Source organism: Coregonus clupeaformis, chromosome 29, assembly GCF_020615455.1.
Source record: "Coregonus clupeaformis isolate EN_2021a chromosome 29, ASM2061545v1, whole genome shotgun sequence".
In the NCBI taxonomy this organism is placed as follows: domain Eukaryota; kingdom Metazoa; phylum Chordata; class Actinopteri; order Salmoniformes; family Salmonidae; genus Coregonus; species Coregonus clupeaformis.
The window spans coordinates 12,804,801-12,826,708 of NC_059220.1; the positions used below are offsets into that span (position 1 = coordinate 12,804,801).

At 42.1% G+C, this 21,908-nt stretch overlaps 1 protein-coding gene across 1 annotated transcript; it reads right to left on the reverse strand.

Annotated features, from left to right (window-relative positions):
* Positions 1–43: 43 nt before the first annotated feature.
* On the reverse strand, positions 44–17,257 carry ccdc175 (coiled-coil domain containing 175). Its single transcript, XM_041854841.1, has 19 exons — positions 17,095–17,257; positions 16,701–16,786; positions 16,122–16,233; positions 15,011–15,146; positions 14,658–14,886; positions 14,248–14,370; positions 11,836–11,945; positions 11,617–11,698; positions 7,903–8,039; positions 7,654–7,764; positions 7,309–7,380; positions 7,077–7,212; positions 6,851–6,979; positions 6,593–6,731; positions 1,122–1,201; positions 850–1,002; positions 654–756; positions 499–542; positions 44–248 (listed from the first exon to the last, which is right to left on the reverse strand). Exons 1-19 carry the CDS (start codon positions 17,159–17,161, stop codon positions 69–71), a joined length of 2,229 nt encoding a protein of 742 aa, XP_041710775.1. The 5' UTR covers positions 17,162–17,257; the 3' UTR covers positions 44–68.
* Positions 17,258–21,908: the final 4,651 nt, after the last annotated feature.

Here is a 21,908-nt window from a genome sequence, read left to right on the forward strand (position 1 = left end):
ACTTTCATTTGTGCTGAGTTTTTGTAACACAACAATTGTGTTGATGTAATCCTTCTTGATGTCTCACTTTACTTGCCCTGTACTTTAAGTGCAACGTTCGATTTAGTACTGGCCAACATGGAACGCATGCCCTTCAGTTCCTCCTCTAGTCTACTGTTGATGTCCCCCAGTTGGAACTTCCTGTCTTGGATCTTGGTCATGAGTCTGTGGATAGCCTCCATAATCTTGTGGTCTCTCTCTGAAGATTCCTGAAGTGTTGAATGAGTCATTGGATGATTTAGTGTGGTCTCTCATGACAGTTTACTATTGACTTACGAATCACTCAAGTCCTGCACTGTGGATTTGTCCAAATACGTTAACCAGAGAAATCAGGTCATGTACACGGTTGTCTGTCAGCATGTGGTCAGACTATAAGTTAACATCACAGGTTGTAAAAAATGAAATAACGTCTGTACAGTAAGCTGCTGAATTGACCAGCCATGTTTTAAGAGTCCTTACCTCGGTCACCACAGTGTCCTCTGCCCATGCATCAAGCAGGCTCTCTAGGGGAAGATGCATTTATAAGTTATGATATTGAAACCTGATAGACTGAACTAAATGTTATGCACAACGTTTTACAATAGTTGGAGTCATTGAGCTCGGCTGATGCTCACCAAATAGAGAATGAACCTCCTCTTTCAGCCACCCAATCTCCTGTGTGTGTCTTTCCTGGTCTTTCCTGGTGTTCCATATGTCCTCCTTCATTTGCTCAATACACTGAAAAACAATGTTTACATTGAGTTTTTGCTTGGTAGGTGAGTGAGTGACTCATGTCTCTTAGGGGCATTGTGAGTGACTCATGTCGCTTACCACATGCAGCCTGCTGTTCTCCATATTGACCTGCTGCAGCATCATCCCGTTGTCATAGATGCTCTTCTCAGTGGCGATGATGTCTGCAGCGTGAGACGTCAGCAGCTCCATGTGTTTCTCACGCAAACCCTCCAGACTCCTCTTCATGTCCTCCTGTCAGTCAGTTACAATCAGACTGTTTCAATGCTGCTGCACTTCACAGCTTGTCATTTAGAGTATGTGGTAACCAAGATGTACATAATGAATGTTTTTGTTGTTGTTGTGAAACTCACCTTTGGTTTGAGAAGAGTACTAATGTTCTCTTTCATATCCTGGATGGAGAGCTCCAAATGATTGTTCTTATTCTTTAACTCTGGTGGGGAAAATCATTTAAGTAATTATCAAATGCTGCACTACATGATTTTTAAGGTTATAGTGAGTACGTTCTTTGAGATATCTGCATATTTGTGTATGCCTACTTGATATTGTCTACTAAATCAAATCAAATCAAATTGTATTTGTCACATGTGCTGAATACAACAGGTGTAGACCTTACCGTTAAATGCTTACTTACAAGCCCTTAACCAACAATGCAGTTTTAAGAAAAATAAGAGTTTAGAAAATATTTACTAAATAAACTAAAGTAAAAAATAAAAGAGCAACAATAAAATAACAATAACGAGGCTATATACAGTGGGTACCGGTACCGAGTCAATGTGAGGAGGTACAGGTTAGTCGAGGTAATTGAGGTAATATGTACAGTACCAGTCAAAAGTTTGGACACACCTACTCATTCAAAGGTTTTTCTTTATTTTTTACTATTTTCTACATTGTAGAATAATAGTGAAGACATCAAAACTATGAAATAACACATTTTGAAACACGTAGTAACCAAAAAAGTTTTAAACAAATCAAAATATATTTTATAAACAAATGATAGTCCCACTAAGCCCAAACCAGATGGTATGGCATATCGCTGCAGAATGCTGTGGTAGCCATGCTGGTTAAGTGTGCCTTGAATTCTACATAAATCACAGACAGTGTCACCAGCAAAGCACATCCACACCATCACACCTCCTCCTCTATGCTTTACGGTGGGAACCACACATGCAGAGATCATCCGTTCACCTACTCTGCGTCTCACAAAGACACGGCGGTTGGAACCAAAAATCTCCGATTTGGACTCATCAGACCAAAGGACAGATTTCCACCGGTCTAATGTCCATTGCTCGTGTTTCTTGGTCCAAGCAAGTCTCTTCTTCTTATTGGTGTCCTTTAGTAGTGGTTTCTTTGCAGCAATTCGACCGTGAAGGCCTGATTCACACAGTCTCCTCTGAACAGTTGATGTTGAGATGTACAGTGGGGAAAAAAAGTATTTAGTCAGCCACCAATTGTGCAAGTTCTCCCACTTAAAAAGATGAGAGAGGCCTGTAATTTTCATCATAGGTACACGTCAGCTATGACAGACAAAATTAGAAAAAAAAATCCAGAAAATCACATTGAAGGATTTTTAATGAATTTATTTGCAAATTATGGTGGAAAATAAGTATTTGGTCAATAACAAACATTTCTCAATACTTTGTTATATACCCTTTGTTGGCAATGACACAGGTCAAACGTTTTCTGTAAGTCTTCACAAGGTTTTCACACACTGTTGCTGCTATTTTGGCCCATTCCTCCATGCAGATCTCCTCTAGAGCAGTGATGTTTTGGGGCTGTCGCTGGGCAACACAGACTTTCAACTCCCTCCAAAGATTTTCAATGGGGTTGAGATCAGGAGACTGGCTAGGCCACTCCAGGACCTTGAAAGGCTTCTTACGAAGCCACTCCTTCGTTGCCGGGCGGTGTGTTTGGGATCATTGTCATGCTGAAAGACCCAGCCACGTTTCATCTTCAATGCCCTTGCTGATGGAAGGAGGTTTTCACTCAAAATCTCACGATACATGGCCCCATTCATTCTTTCCTTTACACGGATCAGTCGTCCTGGTCCCTTTGTAGAAAAACAGCCCCAAAGCATGATGTTTCCACCCCCATGCTTCACAGTAGGTATGGTGTTCTTTGGATGCAACTCAGCATTCTTTGTCTTCCAAACACGACGAGTTGAGTTTTTACCAAAAAGTTATATTTTGGTTTCATCTGACATTCTCCCAATCCTCTTCTGGATCATCCAAATGCACTCTAGCAAACTTCAGACAGGCCTGGACATGTACTGGCTTAAGCAGGGGGGACACGTCTTGCACTGCAGGATTTGAGTCCCTGGCGGCGTAGTGTGTTACTGATGGTAGGCTTGGTTACTTTGGTCCCAGCTCTCTGCAGGTCATTCACTAGGTCCCCCTGTGTGGTTCTGGGATTTTTGTTCACCATTCTTGTGGTCATTTTGACCCCACGGGGTGAGATCTTGCGTGGAGCCCCAGATCAAGGGAGATTATCAGTGGTCTTGTATGTCTTCCATCTCCTAATAATTGCTCCCACAGTTGATTTCTTCAAACAAAGCTGCTTACCTATTGCAGATTCAGTCTTCCCAGCCTGGTGCAGGTCTACAATTTTGTTTCTGGTGTCCTTTGACAGCTCTTTGGTCTTGGCCATAGTGGAGTTTGGAGTGTGACTGTTTGAGGTTGTGGACAGGTGTCTTTTATACTGATAACAAGTTCAAACAGGTGCCATTAATACAGGTAACGAGTGGAGGACAGAGGAGCCTCTTAAAGAAGAAGTTACAGGTCTGTGAGAGCCATAAATCTTGCCTGTTTGTAGATGACCAAATACTTATTTTCCACCATAATTTGCAAATAAATTCATTAAAAATCCTTCAATGTGATTTTCTGGATTTTTTTTTCTAATTTTGTCTGTCATAGCTGACGTGTACCTATGATGAAAATTACAGGCCTCTCTCATCTTTTTAAGTGGGAGAACTTGCACAATTGGTGGCTGACTAAATACTTTTTTTCCCCACTGTATCTGTTACTTGAACTCTGTGAAGCATTTATTTGGGCTGCAATCTGAGGTGCAGTTAACTCTAATTAACTTATCCTCTGCAGCAGCAGCAGCAGAGGTAACTCTGGGTCTTCCTTTCCTGTGGCGGTCCTCATGAGATCCAGTTTAATCATAGCGCTTGATGGTTTTTGCGACTTCACTTGAAGAAACTTTAAAAGTTCTTAACATTTTCTGGATTGATTGACCTTCATGTCTTAAAGTAACGATGGACTGTTGTTTCTCTTTGCTTATTTGAGCTGTTCTTGCCATAATATGGACTTGGTATTTTACTAAATAGGGCTATCTTCTGTATACCACCCCTACCTTGTCACAACACAACTGATTGGCTCAAATGCATTAAGAAGGAAAGAAATTCCACAAATTAACTTTTAACAAGGCACACCTGTTAATTTAAATGCATTCCAGGTGACTACCTCATGAAGCTGGTTGAGAGAATGCCAAGACTGTGCAAAGCTGTCATCAAGGCAAAGGGTAGCTACTTTGAAGAATTTCAAATCTAAAATATATTTTGATTTGTTCAACACTTTTTTGGTTACAATATGATTCCATATGTGTTATTTCATAGTTTTGATGTCTTCACTATTATTCTACAATGTAGAAAATAGTAAAAATATAGAAAAACTCTGGAATGAGTAGGTGTGTCCAAACTTTTGACTGGTACTGTACATGTAGGTAGGTGTAATGTGACTATTCATCAATAATAAACAGTGAGTAGCAGCAGCGTAAAAAAAGGGGGGCAGGGTCAATGCAAATAGTCCAGGTAGCCATTTGATTAGATGTTCAGCAGTCTTATGGCTTGGGGGTAGAAGCTGTTAAAAATAATTTTGGACCTAGACTTGGTGCTCCGGTACCGCTTGCCGTGCGGTAGCAGAGAGAACAGTCTATGACTTGGGTGGCTGGAGTCTAATTTTTAGGGCCTTCCTCTGACACCGCTTGGTATAGAGGTCCTGGATGGCAGGAAGCTTGGCCCCAGTGATATTCTGGGCCATACACACTACCCTCTGTAGTACCATACCAGGCGGCGATGCAACCAGTCAGGATGCTCTCGATGGTGCAGCTGTAGAACTTTTTGAGGATCTGAGGACCCATGCCAAATCTGTTCAGTCTTCATGACTGTCTTGGTGTGTTTGGACTATGATAGTTTGTTGGTGATGTGGACACCAAGGAACTTGAAGCTCTCAACCTGATCCACTACAGCCCCATCGATGAGAATGGGGGCGTGCTTGGCCCTTTTCCTGTAGTCCATGATCATCTCCTTTGTCTTGATCACTTTGAGGGAGAGGTTGTTGTCCTGGCACCACACTGCCAGGTGTCTGACCTCCTCCCTATAGGCTGTCTCATCGTTGTCTGTGATCAGGCCTACCACCGTTGTGTCGTCGGCAAATTTAATGATGGTGTTGAAGTCGTGCTTGGCCACGCAGTCATGGGTGAACAGGGAGTACAGGAGGGGACTAAGCACGCACCCCTGAGGGGCCCCCGTGTTGAGGATCAGCGTGGCAGATGTGTTGTTGCCTACCCTTACCACCTGGGGGCGGCCCATCAGGAAGTCCAGGATCCAGTTGCAGAGGGAGGTGTTTAGTCCCAGGGTCCTTAGCTTAGTGATGAGCTTTGAGGGCACTATGGTGTTGAACGCTGAGCTGTAGTCAATTAACAGCATTCTCACATAGGTGTTCCTTTTGTCCAGGTTGGGAAAGGGCAGTGTTGAGTGCAATAGAGATTGCGTCATCTGTGGATCTGTTGGGGCGGTATGCAAATTGGAGTGGGTCTAGGATTTATGGGATGATGGTGAAGATGTGAGCCTTGACAAGCTTTTCAAAGCACTTCATGGCTACAGACGTGAGTGCTATGGGTCGGTAGTCATTTAGGCAGGTTACCTTGGTGTTCTTGGGCACAGGGACTATGGTGGTCTGCTTGAAGCATGTAGGCATTACAGACTCGGCCAGGGACAGGTTGAACATGTCAGTGAAGACACTTGCCAGTTGGTCAGCGCATGCTCGGAGTACACGTCCTGGTAATCTGTCTGTGAATGTTGACTTGTTTAAAGGTCTTACACAATTCGGCTAAGGCGAGCGTGATCACAGAGTCGTCCGGAACAGCTGGTGCTCTCATGCATGCTTCAGTGTTGCTTGCCTCGAAGCGCGCATAGAAGTCATTTAGCTCGTCTGGTAGGCTTGTGTCACTGGGCAGCTCGCAGCTGGGCTTCCCTTTGTAGTCCGTAATAGTTTGCAAGCGCTGCCACATCCGACGCGCGTCGGAGCCGGTGTAGTAGGATTAAATCTTAGTCCTGTATTTACGCTTTGCCTGTTTGATGGTTCATCTGAGGGCATAGCGGGATTTCTTATAGGCGTCCGGGTTAGAGTCCCGCTCCTTGAAAGCGGCAGCTCTACCCTTTAGCTCAGTGCGGATGTTGCCTGTAATCCATGGCTTCTGGTTGGGGTATGTACGTACGGTCACTGTGGGGATAACGTCATCGATGCACTTAATGATGAAGCCGGTGACTGATGTGGTATACTCCTCAATGCCATCGGATGAGTCCCGGAACATATTCCATTCTGTACTAGAAAAACAGTCCTGTAGCTTAGCATCTGCGTCATCTGACCAGTTCCGTATTGAGCGAGTCACTGGTACTTCCTGCTTTAGTTTTTGCTTGTAAGCAGGAATCAGGAGGATATAATTATGGTCAGATTTTCCAAACGGAGGGCGAGCTTTGTACGCGTCTCTGTGTTATTATAGTTGTTATTATAGATATATTAGCAGATTATTGGGTCAGTACCTGAGGTATGGTTTTTCAGTTTTTGGTGCCTGGACTGGTCAATATCAAACTGGGCCTCCACCTCCTCCAAGATAGACTCTTTAACCTTCAGCTCCTCCTCCTTCTCCAGTCGGCTCTGTGTCACTGACTCCGCTTCAGTCTGTTTTCACAGAAGAAGAAGAAGACATTAAATACATGTTTTCTCAACAGCTTGTATGTGTGATGAGGCTTACTGATGTCTGCTAGATGTAAAATGTAAATATATATAAATATACTTACTATGAACTGTTGGATCTCGTCATTGTAGGAAATGGTCATCTGTTCATTCACCTCCTCTGCCTTAACAATCTTGTTACCAAGACGTTCAATCAACGCGCCCATGAATACATGGTCTTGGAGTTTCTTCTCCTGATGAAAATGTTTGTGAAATATAAATGAATAATAATACAAATATGCATGTACTATCTCAATAGATTCCTGAAGAATTAAGGAAAAATAAGCAAACCTCTTCAAGCAGTTCCTCATATCTCCTCCTGGTTAAACCAATATCAAAGTTGACCTCATTCACATGCTGTTCGTGATCTTTTTTTAGATTCTCCAGAGACTGGCACAGTTCTTCTTTTTCAACTTCAAAGATTGCTCTAAAAAAAAGAAACTTAGACTGCATCAAATAACCCAACCTATGAAGAGAAAGTCCAAGTCTGTAATGAAATGAAGAGATACTATTTGTTGCTTACATGCTCTTCTTTTCTTTATTGAGCTGTCCATGCAGTTCATCCACATTTCTTTCAAACAGGTCTGCATTAACTCTATGAGAAACAAAATGCTAACTAGGTAAGCAACTATTCTGACAATTCTGCATGCCATTCACTTTATGTTTAGTACATAACAACTAAACAATGAGATAAAAGCTCTGTAGTTTTCAAGATAATTATTTAGACGTTTCATACTTTATAATTCTAACTTGGTCAGATGGTTAATGCTGTCCTTAGTGAAATAAGTCACTTTGATACTACACAAAAGTGTCAAAACTCATAGTGGAGATTATAGACTAATATGATCAAATGGACCATATTACTTACATATTGGTTTCATGGAGTTGTTTGATCTCTTCATCCATTTCTCTGATCTCAATTTTATGTTTAGCAATCGATGCAATGCGCTCCTCAAGTCTAAGTCTGGACTTTTCTAAGCTGAGAATGAAACAAACAAACAAACAGATGATAACATGTAAGTAAAAATGACTGTCAGGCAAAGTAAAGGGAAAGCAGTGTTGCAGTTTGACTTGATCCTTCGTAGATGTAGGATGCAAAGAGGTATAGATGGAATACCGTTTTGAGACATTCAGGTGTTCAGCCATGACGTCGTCCTCCTCTTTCCTTTGAGCTTTAAATCTGTCAGACATTTTAGCAATAGACTCCAGGCGGATGGCATTCACTATCTGGCCCTCCTCCATCTCACCATCCACCTGCACACATAACAGAACAGAGCCCTTCTAAACAGCGCCTATCTATAATGCATGAGAATCCTTTACAACAGAGATCATCAACTAGGGGGCCTGAACATAATTACAAATTGACCGCAAGTAAACCAAACAGATATAATATTTGACTAAAACATAATAACTTCCAACCTTGCTTAAATTTGTATACGATCACATACAGTACCAGTCAAAAGTTTGGACATACCTACTCATTCCAGGGTTTTTCTTTATTTTTAAATTTTTTTACATTGTAGAATAATAGTGAAGACATCAAAACTATGAAAAAAATTAATAAAAAAAGTGTTAAACAAATCTAAATATATTTTATATTTGAGATTCTTCAAAGTAGCCACCCTTTGCCTTGATGACAGCTTTGCACACTCTTGGCATTCTCTCAACCAGCTTCACCTGGAATGCTTTTCCAACAGTCTTGAAGGAGTTACCACATATGCTGAGCACTTGTTGGCTTCTTTTCACTCTGCCGTCCGACTCATCCCAAACCATCTCAATTGGGTTGAAGTCGGGGGATGTTGGAGGCCAGGTCATCTGATGCAGCACTCCATCACTCTCCTTCTTCGTGAAATAGCCCTTACATAGCCTGGAGGTGTGTTTTGGGTCATTTTCCTGTTGAAAAACAAATGATAGTCCCACTATGCCCAAACCAGATGGGAATGCCGTATCGCTGCAGAATGCTGTGGTAGCCATGCTGGTTAAGTGTGCCTTGAATTCTAAATAAACCACAGACAGTGTCACCAGCAAAGCACCCCCACACCTCCATGCTTTACAGTGGGAACTACACATGCGGAGATCATCCGTTCAACCACACCGCGTCTCACAAAAAAAATCTCCAATATGGACTCCAGACCAAAGGGCAAATTTCCACTGATCTAATGTCCATTGCTCGTGTTTCTTGGCCCAAGCAGGTCTCTTCTTCTTATTGGTGTCCTTTAGTAGTGGTTTCTTTGCAGCAATTCGACCGTGAAGGCCTGATTCACACAGTATCCTCTGAACAGTTGATGTTGAGATGTGTCTGTTGCTTGAACTCTGTGAAGCATTTATTTGGGCTGCAATTTCTGAGGCTGGTAACTCTCATTAATTTATCCTCTGCAGCAGAGGTAACTCTGGGTCTTCCATTCCTGTGGCGGTCCTCATGAGAGCCAGTTTCATCATAGCGCTTGATGGTTTTTGCGACTGCACTTGAAGAAACTTTCAAAGTTCTTGAAATGTTCCGTATTGACTGACCTTCCTGTCTTAAAGTAACGATGGACTTTTACCAAATAGGGCTATGTTCTGTATACCTCCCCTACCTTGTCACAACACAACTGATTGGCTCAAACACATTAAGAAGGAAATAAATTCCACAAATTAACTTTTAAAAAGGCACACCTGTTAATTGGGTGGCTATTTGAAGAATTTCAAATCCCAAATATATTTGGATTTGTTTAACACTTTTTTGGTTACTATATGATTCCATATGTGTTATTTCATAGTTTTGATGTCTTCACTATTATTCTACAATGTAAAAAATAGTAAAAATAAAGAAAAACCCTTGAATGAGTAGGTGTGTCCAAACTTTTGACTGGTACTGTATATCTCTCTATTATGCGTGGGAATAGTTTCGAACAAATTTCCAAAATTAAAATCACTTGGAGCTGATTTGCTGGTGTTTTTACTGTATTTTATGTCCAACAATAAAAAAAGATTTAAAAAAATGTTGTTGCTCAAAACACTTGGGGAACCCTGCTCTAAAATCTAACAATACAGGCTCCCCGAGACCACACCAGCCCGCATATCATCCTAGGGGGATGTTCAGTAGCGAGAAAACATTTTGAAACGGGGAGGTACTACCTGAACTCAAAGCCAACCCTTAGCATCATAAATTAGTTTCAGATACACTACATGACCAAAAGTATGTGGACACCTCCTGAAAATCTCATTCCAAAATCATGGGCATTAATATGGAGTTGGTCCCCCCTTTGCTGCTATAACAGCCTCCACTCCTCTGGGAATGTTTTCCACTAGATGTTGGAACATTGGTGCGAGGTCCATTCAGCCATAAGAGCATTACTGAGGTCGGGCACTGATGATGTTGGGCGATTAGGCCTGGCTCGCAGTCGGCGTTCCAATTAATCTCAAAGGTGTTCGATGGGGTTGAGGTCAGGACTCTGTGCAGGCCAGTCAAGTTTTCCACACCGATCTCGACAAACCATTTCTGTATGGACCTCGCTTTGTGCACAGGGGCATTGTCATGCTGAAACACGAAAAGGCCTTCCTCAAACTATTGCCACAAAGTTGGAAGCACAGAATCGTCTAAAATGTCATTGTATGCTGTAGCGTTAAGATTTCCCATCACTGGAACTAAGGGACCTAGCCCGAACCATGAAAAACAGCCCTAGACCATTATTCCTCCTCCACCAAACTTTACAGTTGGCACTATGCATTGGGGCAGGTAGCGTTCTCCTGGCATCCGCCAAACCCAGAATCGTCCGTCGGACTGCCAGATGGTGAAGTGTGATTCATCACTCCAGAGAACGTGTTTCCACTGCTCCAGAGTCCAATGGCGGCGAGCTTTACACCACTCCAGCTGACGCTTGGCATTGCGCATGATGATCTTAGGCTTGTGTGCGGCTGCATGAAATTTCATGAAGCTCCCGACGAACAGGTCTTGTACTGACGTTGCTTCCAGAGGCAGTTTGGAACTCGGTAGTGAGTGTTGCAACCGAGGACAGATGATTTTTACACGCTACGCACTTCAGCACTCGGCGGTCCTGTTCTGTGCGCTTGTGTGGCCTCGTTGTTGCTCTGAGACATTTCCACTTCACAATAACAGCACTTACAGTTGACCGGGGCAGCTCTAGCAGGGCAGACATTTTACGAACTGACTTGTTGGAAAGGTGGCATCCTATGACGGTGCCACGTTGAAAGTCACTGAGCCCTTCAGTAAGGCCATTCTACTGCCAATGTTTGTCTATGGAGATTACATGGTGGTGTGCTTGATTTTATACACCTGTCAGCAACAGGTGTGGCTGAAATAGCCGAATCCACTTATTTGAAGGGGTGTCCACATACTTTTGTATATATAGTGTATGATTCTGACTTTTGCCAGACACATACAAACACCCCAACTCCTCTACAAGGGAAAACCAGGAGAGTAATTCTATTCAAAGGGCATTTTCTTCACGTTCAGTCAGCCTGTCATCGGCTCGTATGACCAGACACAGCTGCTATTCCCTTTGATGGACTGTGTGAACTCTAGCACATCAGAGGACACTCCAGTGAACTGGCTCTCTTAAAGGTCAGACTTAGCACAAAGTGACTTTGAAGGAATACTTTCTAAAAAGATCAATTTGACTACAGAACAGCAGGGCTGAGGCCTCTGGCAATGGCAGGAAATCGATGTCTCACATCTGACATCATACAGGTGTTTATAATCCCTCCCACCATAGCAACACCAACGGAGAGAAGAGAAGAGTGAGAGGGGAGAGGAGAATGAAGCAACATGTTGCCCTGGAGCTGTACTGTAGTAGTAGCATCGCTTTGGAAAAACCTAAATATCTCTCACCTCCACAATCTTTTCCTGTAGTGCCTGGACTTTCAGTTCAAATGCAATTCTCACTTCAGCCAACTCCTTTTCATGAAATTCCCTGAGGAAACAACAGTTAATGAGTAGAAAAAGATGGAATGGTGGAAGCAAACATGATGTAACATACAGTATCCCTTGCATTCCATGAATGCGCCATGCTTACGCTACATACAGTACCTGCATGAATGCCAATCTTACTTCTGAAGAACAAGTTCCTCAAATGTGTTGATCACATCTGCCAGCTGCTCTTTGCATTGGATTTCAGACGCTGTCAGTTTGGCTATACTTTGCTCTAACTGGACAATGTGCTGCAATGAAGGAAGAGTGTAGTGTGAAATAACACAATTAATACATACAGTGGGGAGAACAAGTATTTGATACACTGCCGATTTTGCAGGTTTTCCTACTTACAAAGCATGTAGAGGTCTGTAATTTTTTATCATAGGTACACTTCAACTGTGAGAGACGGAATCTAAAACAAAAATCCAGAAAATCACATCGTATGGTTTTTAAGTAATTAATTTGCATTTTATTGCATGACATAAGTATTTGATCACCTACCAACCAGTAAGAATTCCGGCTCTCACAGACCTGTTAGTTTTTCTTTAAGAAGCCCTCCTGTTCTCCACTCATTACCTGTATTAACTGCACCTGTTTGAACTCGTTACCTGTATAAAAGACACCTGTCCACACACTCAATCAAACAGACTCCAACCTCTCCACAATGGCCAAGACCAGAGAGCTGTGTAAGGACATCAGGGATAAAATTGTTGACCTGCACAAGGCTGGGATGGGCTACAGGACAATAGGCAAGCAGCTTGGTGAGAAGGCAACAACTGTTGGCGCAATTATTAGAAAATGGAAGAAGTTCAAGATGACGGTCAATCTCCCTCGGTCTGGGGCTCCATGCAAGATCTCACCTCGTGGGGCATCAATGATCATGAGGAAGGTGAGGGATCAGCCCAGAACTACACGGCAGGACCTGGTCAATGACCTGAAGAGAGCTGGGACCACAGTCTCAAAGAAAACCATTAGTAACACACTATGCCGTCATGGATTAAAATCCTGCAGCGCACACAAGGTCCCCCTGCTCAAGCCAGCGCATGTCCAGGCCCATCTGAAGTTTGCCAATGACCATCTGGATGATCCAGAGGAGGAATGGGAGAAGGTCATGTGGTCTGATGAGACAAAAATAGAGTTTTTTGGTCTAAACTCCACTCGCCGTGTTTGGAGGAAGAAGAAGGATGAGTACAACCCCAAGAACACCATCCCAACCGTGAAGCATGGAGGTGGAAACATCATTCTTTGGGGATGCTTTTCTGCAAAGGGGACAGGACGACTGCACCGTATTGAGGGGAGGATGGATGGGGCCATGTATCGCGAGATCTTGGCCAACAACCTCCTTCCCTCAGTAAGAGCATTGAAGATGGGTCGTGGCTGGGTCTTCCAGCATGACAACGACCCGAAACACACAGCCAGGGCAACTAAGGAGTGGCTCCGTAAGAAGCATCTCAAGGTTCTGGAGTGGCCTAGCCAGTCTCCAGACCTGAACCCAATAGAAAATCTTTGGAGGGAGCTGAAAGTCCGTATTGCCCAGCGACAGCCCCGAAACCTGAAGGATCTGGAGAAGGTCTGTATGGAGGAGTGGGCCAAAATCCCTGCTGCAGTGTGTGCAAACCTGGTCAAGACCTACAGGAAACGTATGATCTCTGTAATTGCAAACAAAGGTTTCTGTACCAAATATTAATTTCTGCTTTTCTGATGTATCAAATACTTATGTCATGCAATAAAATGCAAATTAATTACTTAAAAATCATACAATGTGATTTTCTGGATTTTTGTTTTAGATTCCGTCTCTCACAGTTGAAGTGTACCTATGATAAAAATTACAGACCTCTACATGCTTTGTAAGTAGGAAAACCTGCAAAATCGGCAGTGTATCAAATACTTGTTCTCCCCACTGTATGTATTTAAATCCAGTGGTGGAAAAAGTACATAATTGTCAAGATACCTTAATATAAAGTGACTGAAGTAAAAGTGAAAGTAACCCAGTAAAATACTACTTGAGTAAAATTCTTAAACTATTTGGTTTTAAATATACTTAAGTATCAAAAGTAAATGTAAATAATTGCTCAAATATACTTAAGTATCAAAAGTAAACGTAAATGCTATAAATTCCTTATATTTAAATTCCTTATAATTAACGGATAGCCAGGGGCACACTCCAACACTCAGATATAATTTAAAAACGAAGCATTTGAGTGAGTCTGCCAGATCAGAGGCAGTATGGATGACCATGTGTCCTCTTGATAATTGCGTGAATTGGACCATTTTCCTGTCCTGCTAAGCATTCAAAATGTCACATGTACTTTTGGGTGTCAATGAAAATTTATGGGAGTGAAAAGTACATATTTTCTTTAGGAATGTAGTGGAGTAAAAATATATATTTTTAAGTAAAGTACAGATACCCCAAAAACTACTTAAGAAGTACTATTTTTACTTAGTTACTGTACCACTGTTTATATCCTACTATAAATGAATAAAAAAGGCAGTTATAGCAAGTCAAGAGCATTAATTTACTACTTGACTGAAATACTTCAGTTCACTTACTTTTTTTTGCTCTGTGACTTTGTCCTCCTTATCCAACAGTTCTGCTAAAAAAATGTCCAGCTCTCTGCGTTTCTTTGCATTGTTGTTCTTCTGGTCCTGTATGTTATTGATGGCTTCCTCACACTAGACCAGCAAGGGAGGATAACATTAATACGGCGCCTCACAGCAGGGAATAGTATCTCAGATATGCAGGTAGCCTAGCCCGAGCGGTTAAGAGCATTGGGCCAGTAACTGAAAAGTCTCTGGTTCGAATCCAAGAGCCGACTAGGTGAAAAATCTGTCGATGTGCCCTTGAGCAAGGGACTTAAACCTAATTGCTCCTGTAAGTCACTCTGGATAAGAGCGTCTGCTAAATAACAAACATTTAAACATTTAAAATGTAGCTATAATAAGTGGTGGCTGTGATGTACCTCTCTCTGAAGATTCTCATTTGTTTCATCAAACGTCTTCCTCTCTTGAATCATGTCCTCCTCTAGCGCCACTTTAGCGGTCTCCACATCTGTGATCTTGGCTTTCCCTTTTCTGATCTCGTTCACTGTTTCATTGAGCAGAATCTGTTTATTGGCCTTCTCTGACAGTTGGTAGTTTAATTGGTTGATTAAATTTTCATGGTCACCTTTCACCAACTCTCTCTCAGGACTGAAAAAGATTCCAAAACAAGTTATAACATGTTATAACATCATGGATGTTATGTGAAATGTTGCCAAAAAATTGTATGATCTGTTACACCTATACATTGCTTAACATTACTTATATTACTTACTAAAGAATTGCATTTTGCTTTTCAAGGACATCCTGTTTTTTCTCCATTAATTCTATTTCTTGCACTATACTGTTTAGTTCATCTTGGAGTTGAGTGATTTGACCCGCATTTATATTTCTTGCAGCCGCAACACCAGCTGAAAGGGACAATGACAAATCTCTGTGAGCAAAACATGACTTTGGACAGCTTGTTCATTCTAGCTTTAAGGCAAGACCAGGCAACAAGGTCGGCTCTAGGCATAAGCAACATAAACGGTCGCTTAGGAACTCAGTCAGGGTCTTAACTTACTGTTGAGAGTTAGAATAGTAGAATACACAAAGTGCAAGTTCGAAATGTGGCTGTGCATCAGCAATTTTTCTCTTGTTATGTCAGTCACTGACAGTCACTCAGTTAGCCATGTCAACTAACAATTTTTAGATTGGTAAGTTAGTCTAGCCAGCTATCTAAACTTGTAGTAATCATGGTCAAATACCGACCGGTCAAGCATTGCACATGCCCAGGGGCCCTGACCTCCAGGGGGCCCCCACTGATTTTGTAAGTCACTCTCACTCAGATATCACTAACATGGCATAAGTCATGGCAAAATGTTAGAATTGCAGGGAATTAGCTTTAAACCAAAACAACAAAGAATCTCTACACCCCATGGCAAAATGAGAAGAATTGCAGGAAATGTACTTTAAAAATGCAAAAAAAAATTCTCCGCCATCAAGATGGGGAACACTAAAAACCAAATCTCGCTTAGGGCCCCCAAAAGACTAGAGCTGGCCCTGCCAGGCAATATTAATTCCTTTCCACTGGGCACAGACATCAGTTCAATGTCTAGTTTTGATTTACATTTGGTTGAGTTGTTAACTAACGTGAATTCAATGTGAAATCCACAAAACATTTCCAGCATGTCATTGGATTTTGGTTAAAAGTTGGGTGAAAAAAATACAAAATTCCCTTACGTTCATGACTATTTTTCAAATCCAATCAGTTTTCCAGTTTGATTCAACGTCATCACATTGAATTTTTTGGTTGAAATGATGTGGAAACAACATTGATCCAACCAGGTTTTGCCCAGTGGGTTGTATTCTATGAAGTCATATCATTGGGCTACATAAGTTATTACCTGATATCTCATTCTGAACATCATCACGGATATTCTGGCATTGATGTCGGAGTTTGCTTGTTTCAATAGTTTCTACCTCCAGTTGTTCGTGGACTACTCTCCTAGAAGTCTCCTGATTTATAGAAAAGAGGGTTTTCAAAAGAGAGTGTAAAGCAAGTTCTCTGGCCTCTATGGCCATTGTCTCTATGGATTTACTTAATTTCAAGTTTCAAGTTTTTATTAGTTGTATGTACAGGATACACATGGTATACACAGTCCAACGAAATGCTTCCTTGCAGGTTCCTTCTCGACAATGCAACAACAATAAGACATAAAAATAGATAAGAATACGAACATAAAGTAAATGGCTCAGTAGAATATACTTTATATTTACCTACCCACTGTGCACAGACGTCAATTCAACGTCTATTTAGCGTTGGTTCAACCAGTGTGTGCCCAGTGGGTAGGTTTACATTCCTCTTCAGATTATCCATTGAGGATTAGTTTATTATGCTATTTATTACATACATCATATTGGTTTTAACAATATTTAGACTACACGATGTTCGATCTTCTCTTTCCTTATTGGCATTTGCCTACCAGTTCATTGATGGCAGCAGCTATTTCTTTCAGGTGATGACTGGCCTCAGGACTGAATGGAACTCCCTCATCCCTCAGCTGCTTGTCTATGTCAAGGCAAACGTTCAAACAGGCAAGTTGTGCTATTAGCTATGTAAATTTAGATCTGATACAGTACTTATTTGAAACATTAAAATGATACAACTTGGCAATTACAAATCAAAGTAATCGGCTGGGTTGCATCAAGTCTGCGCTCAATCACAAATGTAGGAGTTGTCAACACTGAAAAGTAGCAGTTAATCGGATGCTTCTCTACTCGCGTTTCGATGACTTGATAGGTAGGGGCTAGCTAGCTATTGTAACTCATGACATGTGTAACAGTAGCAAGAGAGAGAGGCGCCTGTTGTTTTCTTACCTAATTCCCCCAAATGCTCCAAAGCAACTAGAACAGCTGGAAAGTCTGGCACTAAGCAAGATGCCATGTCGAATGTAAAATATATGCAGATAGCTAGCTTCGTTGACTTGTATCAGTGTTTAGCTTTTGCTTCCAAGTTTGAGCAGCGCGAACCGAGTATGGGTTGGCATGGTAACCAACATGCACGACATGAAAGTGAGAGTAGGCCTAGATCTTTCACTCAAAAAGGTGAAGTGCATGTGGAATGGGATTGGAATAACAATATTAGTGAGTATCACTCTAGCATTTTGAAGCTATTCTATTTGGTATGTTATGACTAAAATGTTTTCTAAATAAAAATAACATTATCCTACCTTTATTTGGAGGTAATATAGGGCGTACCTCTCATTATATGTATTTTTGCCCATATTATTCAGCATTGTTAAAGACAATTTCAGGGAAAAGACGTCAATCAAATCCACCATCATTTACATCAAATTCCTTTGGAGAACTTGTGATGATATACACTAGATGGCAGTGTAGGACCAGACATAGACCAATTCCCAGAACAAGACTTTCAGGTGTCCATCCAAAGTGATACTCACTGCAGTCTACAATGCATAGGTATTTCTGCTTAGAGAAATTATGATCTGTCTTCTATGGCAAAGGACATGTCATGGTCGTTGGAAACATTGCATGTATAGGCAATGGATCAATACAGATTATATATGTGTCAGTAGTTCTCAAGTGTGCCTTGTCCTTCTTTCAAATCAAATTTGATTTGTCACATGCGCCGAATACAACAGGTGTAGACCTTACCGTGAAATGCTTACTTACAAGCCCTTAACCAACAATGCAGTTCAAGAAAAGTTAAGAAAATATTTACTAAATAAACTAAAGTAAAGTAAAACAAAATTAAAATAAAATGAAAAGTAACACAATAAAATAATAAAAATGACGAGTACCGAGTCAATATGCGGGGGTACAGGTTAGTCGAGGTAATTTGTACATGTAGGTAGGGTTAAAGTAACTATGCATAGATAATAAACAGCGAGTAGCAGCAGCGTAAAAAAAGGGGTGGGGGGAGGGGGGGTCAATGAAAACCGTGCGGTAGCAGAGAGAACAGTATGACTTGGGTGACTGGAGTCTTTGACAATTTTTTGGCCCTTCCTCTGACACTGCCTGGTATATAGGTCCTGGATGGCAGGAAGCTTGGCCCCAGTGATGTACTGGGCTGTACATACTACCCTCTGTAGCGCCTTGCGGTCGGATGCCGAGCAGTTGCCATACCAGGGAGTGATGCAACCGGTCAGGATGCTCTCGATGGTGCAGCTGTATAACTTTTTGAGGATCTGGGGACCCATGCCAAATCTTTTCAGTCTCCTGAGGGGGAAAAGTTGTTGTCATGCCCTCTTTACGATGGTCTTGGTGTGTTTGGACCATGATAGTTTGTTTGTTATGTGGACACCAAGGAACTTGAAACTCTTGACCCGCTCCACTACAGCCCTGTCGATGTTAATGGGGACCTGTTCGGCCTGCCTTTTCCTGTAGTCCACGATCAGCTCCTTTGTCTTGCTCACATTGAGGGAGAGGTTGTTGTCCTGGCACCATACTGCCAGGTCTCTGACCTCCTCCCTATAGGCTGTCTCATCGTTGTCGGTGATCAGGCACTGTTGTGTCGTCAGCAAACTTAATGATGGTGTTGGAGTTGTGTTTGGCCACGCATTCGTGGGTGAACAGGGAGTATAGGAGGGGACTAAGCACGCACCCCTGAGGGGCCCCTGTGTTGAGGATCAGCGTGGCAGATGTGTTGTTGCTTTTCCATTGTGCTTACTGATCTCAAAGTGTCTGACATTTGTGGAATACCCCTAGACAAACCCTAGTCCATCCACATGTCATTGAACCCTATCTTGTCCTTTCACCTGCATGTGCTTTCACCTAGATGGTGTTTTTTGTAGTATACATGAACATAGACAATCCAGATCTGTATGTCAAGCAGCAGCAACACCCCTATTCAATTTCCATATAAATGTTTACAAGCAGGGGGCACTGTGGATCTGTCTGCACCACTAGGACCAATGGCTCTGATCCAAAATGCTTGAGAGGAAATTAGATGGATTTGAGCTGCATTACATTGTTGGTATTGATTTCCTTACCACAGAGCCTAGGAGGAAATATGTTTTATAGTTACCCCACGCCCCTCCTAAATCCTACAAGTGCAGACACAATGGCCTATAGCCAATGACAGTGGAGAGCAGCATCTTCTCAGTGTCAATCTGTCCTAACAGAAATCTGAAGTTATGAGTCTATAACCTTGGACAGGAGTGTCAGCAAACTTTGGTTCAAACCACGTATCTGACGGGATAATACAGAATACGTTTCTCTCAGTAATCGCTGAGATGAGAAAAGCAGCCACTTACTGATGCTCTTCACATATTAACCTGGTGCAGAATGTTTACCTTGGTGGCTGACTTGTGTCAAATAAACTCTGTGCTTGCAACCTTTTAAATGTAAATAAGATGCATAAGTGAGTGGGTAATTCTGTATGAATTCAATCACTTTCTGACTGCACCCCCTTTAATGATAAAACAATTTGTTAACTTAGATTTTTCTCATTTTCACATACTGTATGTTGTAGCTTAAACCCTATTTTACATCATCTGAGGGGTTTGTGTTGTCCCCGTCATTGGTTGAGACACAGCATACTCTTGAATACAGGGTGGGTGTCATTTCAATCATAGAAATATAACTCATAGAATGGACCTATCTACCTCTGGTGTCTACAGAGTTAGGTAAATCAGCCTTTAACTTCCTTGCACCGTATGTTTGGAATTATCTCCAAAAGGCGATTCAATTGGATGCTTTGGTGTCCCTAGGGCAAATCCGATAGCTGACAGAGGATTTTTCTAATGAAGAATGTGTTTGTTTTAATTGACTGTGTTTTGTATCTTAATGTGTATTTAATGTGTATATTGTGTATATTTATGTTTATCTATACTTGCCTATTGAAGTGTTCCTTTTTGTATTGTGCAGGGCTCATTTGCAAAAGAGACTTTAGTCTCAATATGACTTCCCTGTTGAAATCCCATTTATAGTACAACGTAACAGCATAATAGTTCTGTGGAACATTACTCATGCTACCAAATTGAATTCATACCACTGGCGCTGACCTTTAGAATACTATTTATTTGTCTACAGAGGGTAGTTAGCCTTTTAAAGATGTGATAAAATAGGCTAGTAGCCACTCCCCACTAGAGACCTGGGCTAAGCACCAGGCACCAGCACAGTGGAGAGAAAGAGAGGGGTGGTTTTCTTCTAATTGAGGTTGTGAAGAAGCCGTTATTTCCTGGCCCCTTATACTCACAGTTCTGTCTGAGGGCAAAGACTTTCTCACAGACATATTTTCTCCGGGATCACTGAAGGCTAAGCACAACTCACTAAAACAGGCCGTGACCCCAAATCATAACACTTATCTAGAGATGGAGAGATGGAGACCAGAGCGATGTACCTGAGAAATAGGTGTCAGGATGATGTCTCAAACCCATGATTTCACACAGTACAATCATGGTCTCTCTGTGTGTGTCTGTGTGTGTGTGCGTACGTGTGTTGATGTGTATGTCTGTGTGTGTTCTTCACCTGGCCCTGCAGTGCTCACTGACTCCCTGACCGTCTGAAATTACAGTAGGCGTTTAACACTAGTAGAGCAGATGCCTGTCCGTCACCGGCCTCGTGTTCCTCTGACCCCTCACTGTCATGAAAAGACAGGCAGTATTGTCCTCATTTGTTTACAGGAACCTGGATACAACCCGCCACTTAGGTCTGGAGGGCCGGGGGTGTTGGGTGACAAGCATGGCATGGCTGTAGCAGGTATCCTGTGTTGTTTGCGGTGTGTGTGTGTGTGTATGTGCGCGGTACAGGTCAGACAGGTCCATTATCGGGCTTGATCATTGTGCATAATGAAACAGCCAGGTGGAAGGAGGTTTAAGCACACGGCAGGCAGGTCGTAGGATCACTCCCGTGTTCTGTTACGGCTCATGTGCATAATTTATACCTAATTCAAGGTCAAGTACAACAGAGCCGGGGGTTAAGTATGAGATTCCCATTCACTGATGCCTCAATGTCAAACAGCTCCAGTATTGCCTGTACTCTAGCTAGCTACAGTGCCTTCAGAAAGTATTAATACACCTTGACCCGCATACACACAATACCCCATAATGGTAAAGTGAAAACATATTTTAAAAATGTTTTGCAAATTTATTGAAAATGAAATACAGAAATATCAAATTGAGCTCAGGTGCATCTAATTTACTTTGATTATCCTTGAGATGTCATTACAACCGTGGCCAGTCCACCTATGGCCAATTCAATTGTTTGGACATTATTTAGAAAGAAACACACCTGTCTATATAAGGTCCCACAGTTGACAGTGCATGTCAGAGCAGAAACTTCACCATGAAGTCCAAGGAACTGTCCGTAGATCTCCGAGGTAGAATTGTGATGAGGCATATATCTGGGGAACGGTATAAAAAATGTCTGTGTGTTGACTGTTTCCAAGAGCACAGTGGTCTCCATCATTGGGAAATTGAAAAAATATGGAACTAGCTAGACTCTGCCTAGAGTTGGCCGTCCGACCAAACTGAGCAACCGGACAAGAAGGACCTTGGTCAGGGAGGTGACCAAGAACCCAATGACCACTCTGAAAGAACTACAAAGTTCCTTGGCTGAGATGGGAGAGACTGCCAGAAGGACAACAGTCTCTACAGCACTTCACCAATCTGGGCTTTATGCGAGAGTGGCCAGACAGAAGCCACTCCTGAGAAAAAGGAGTTTCCAAA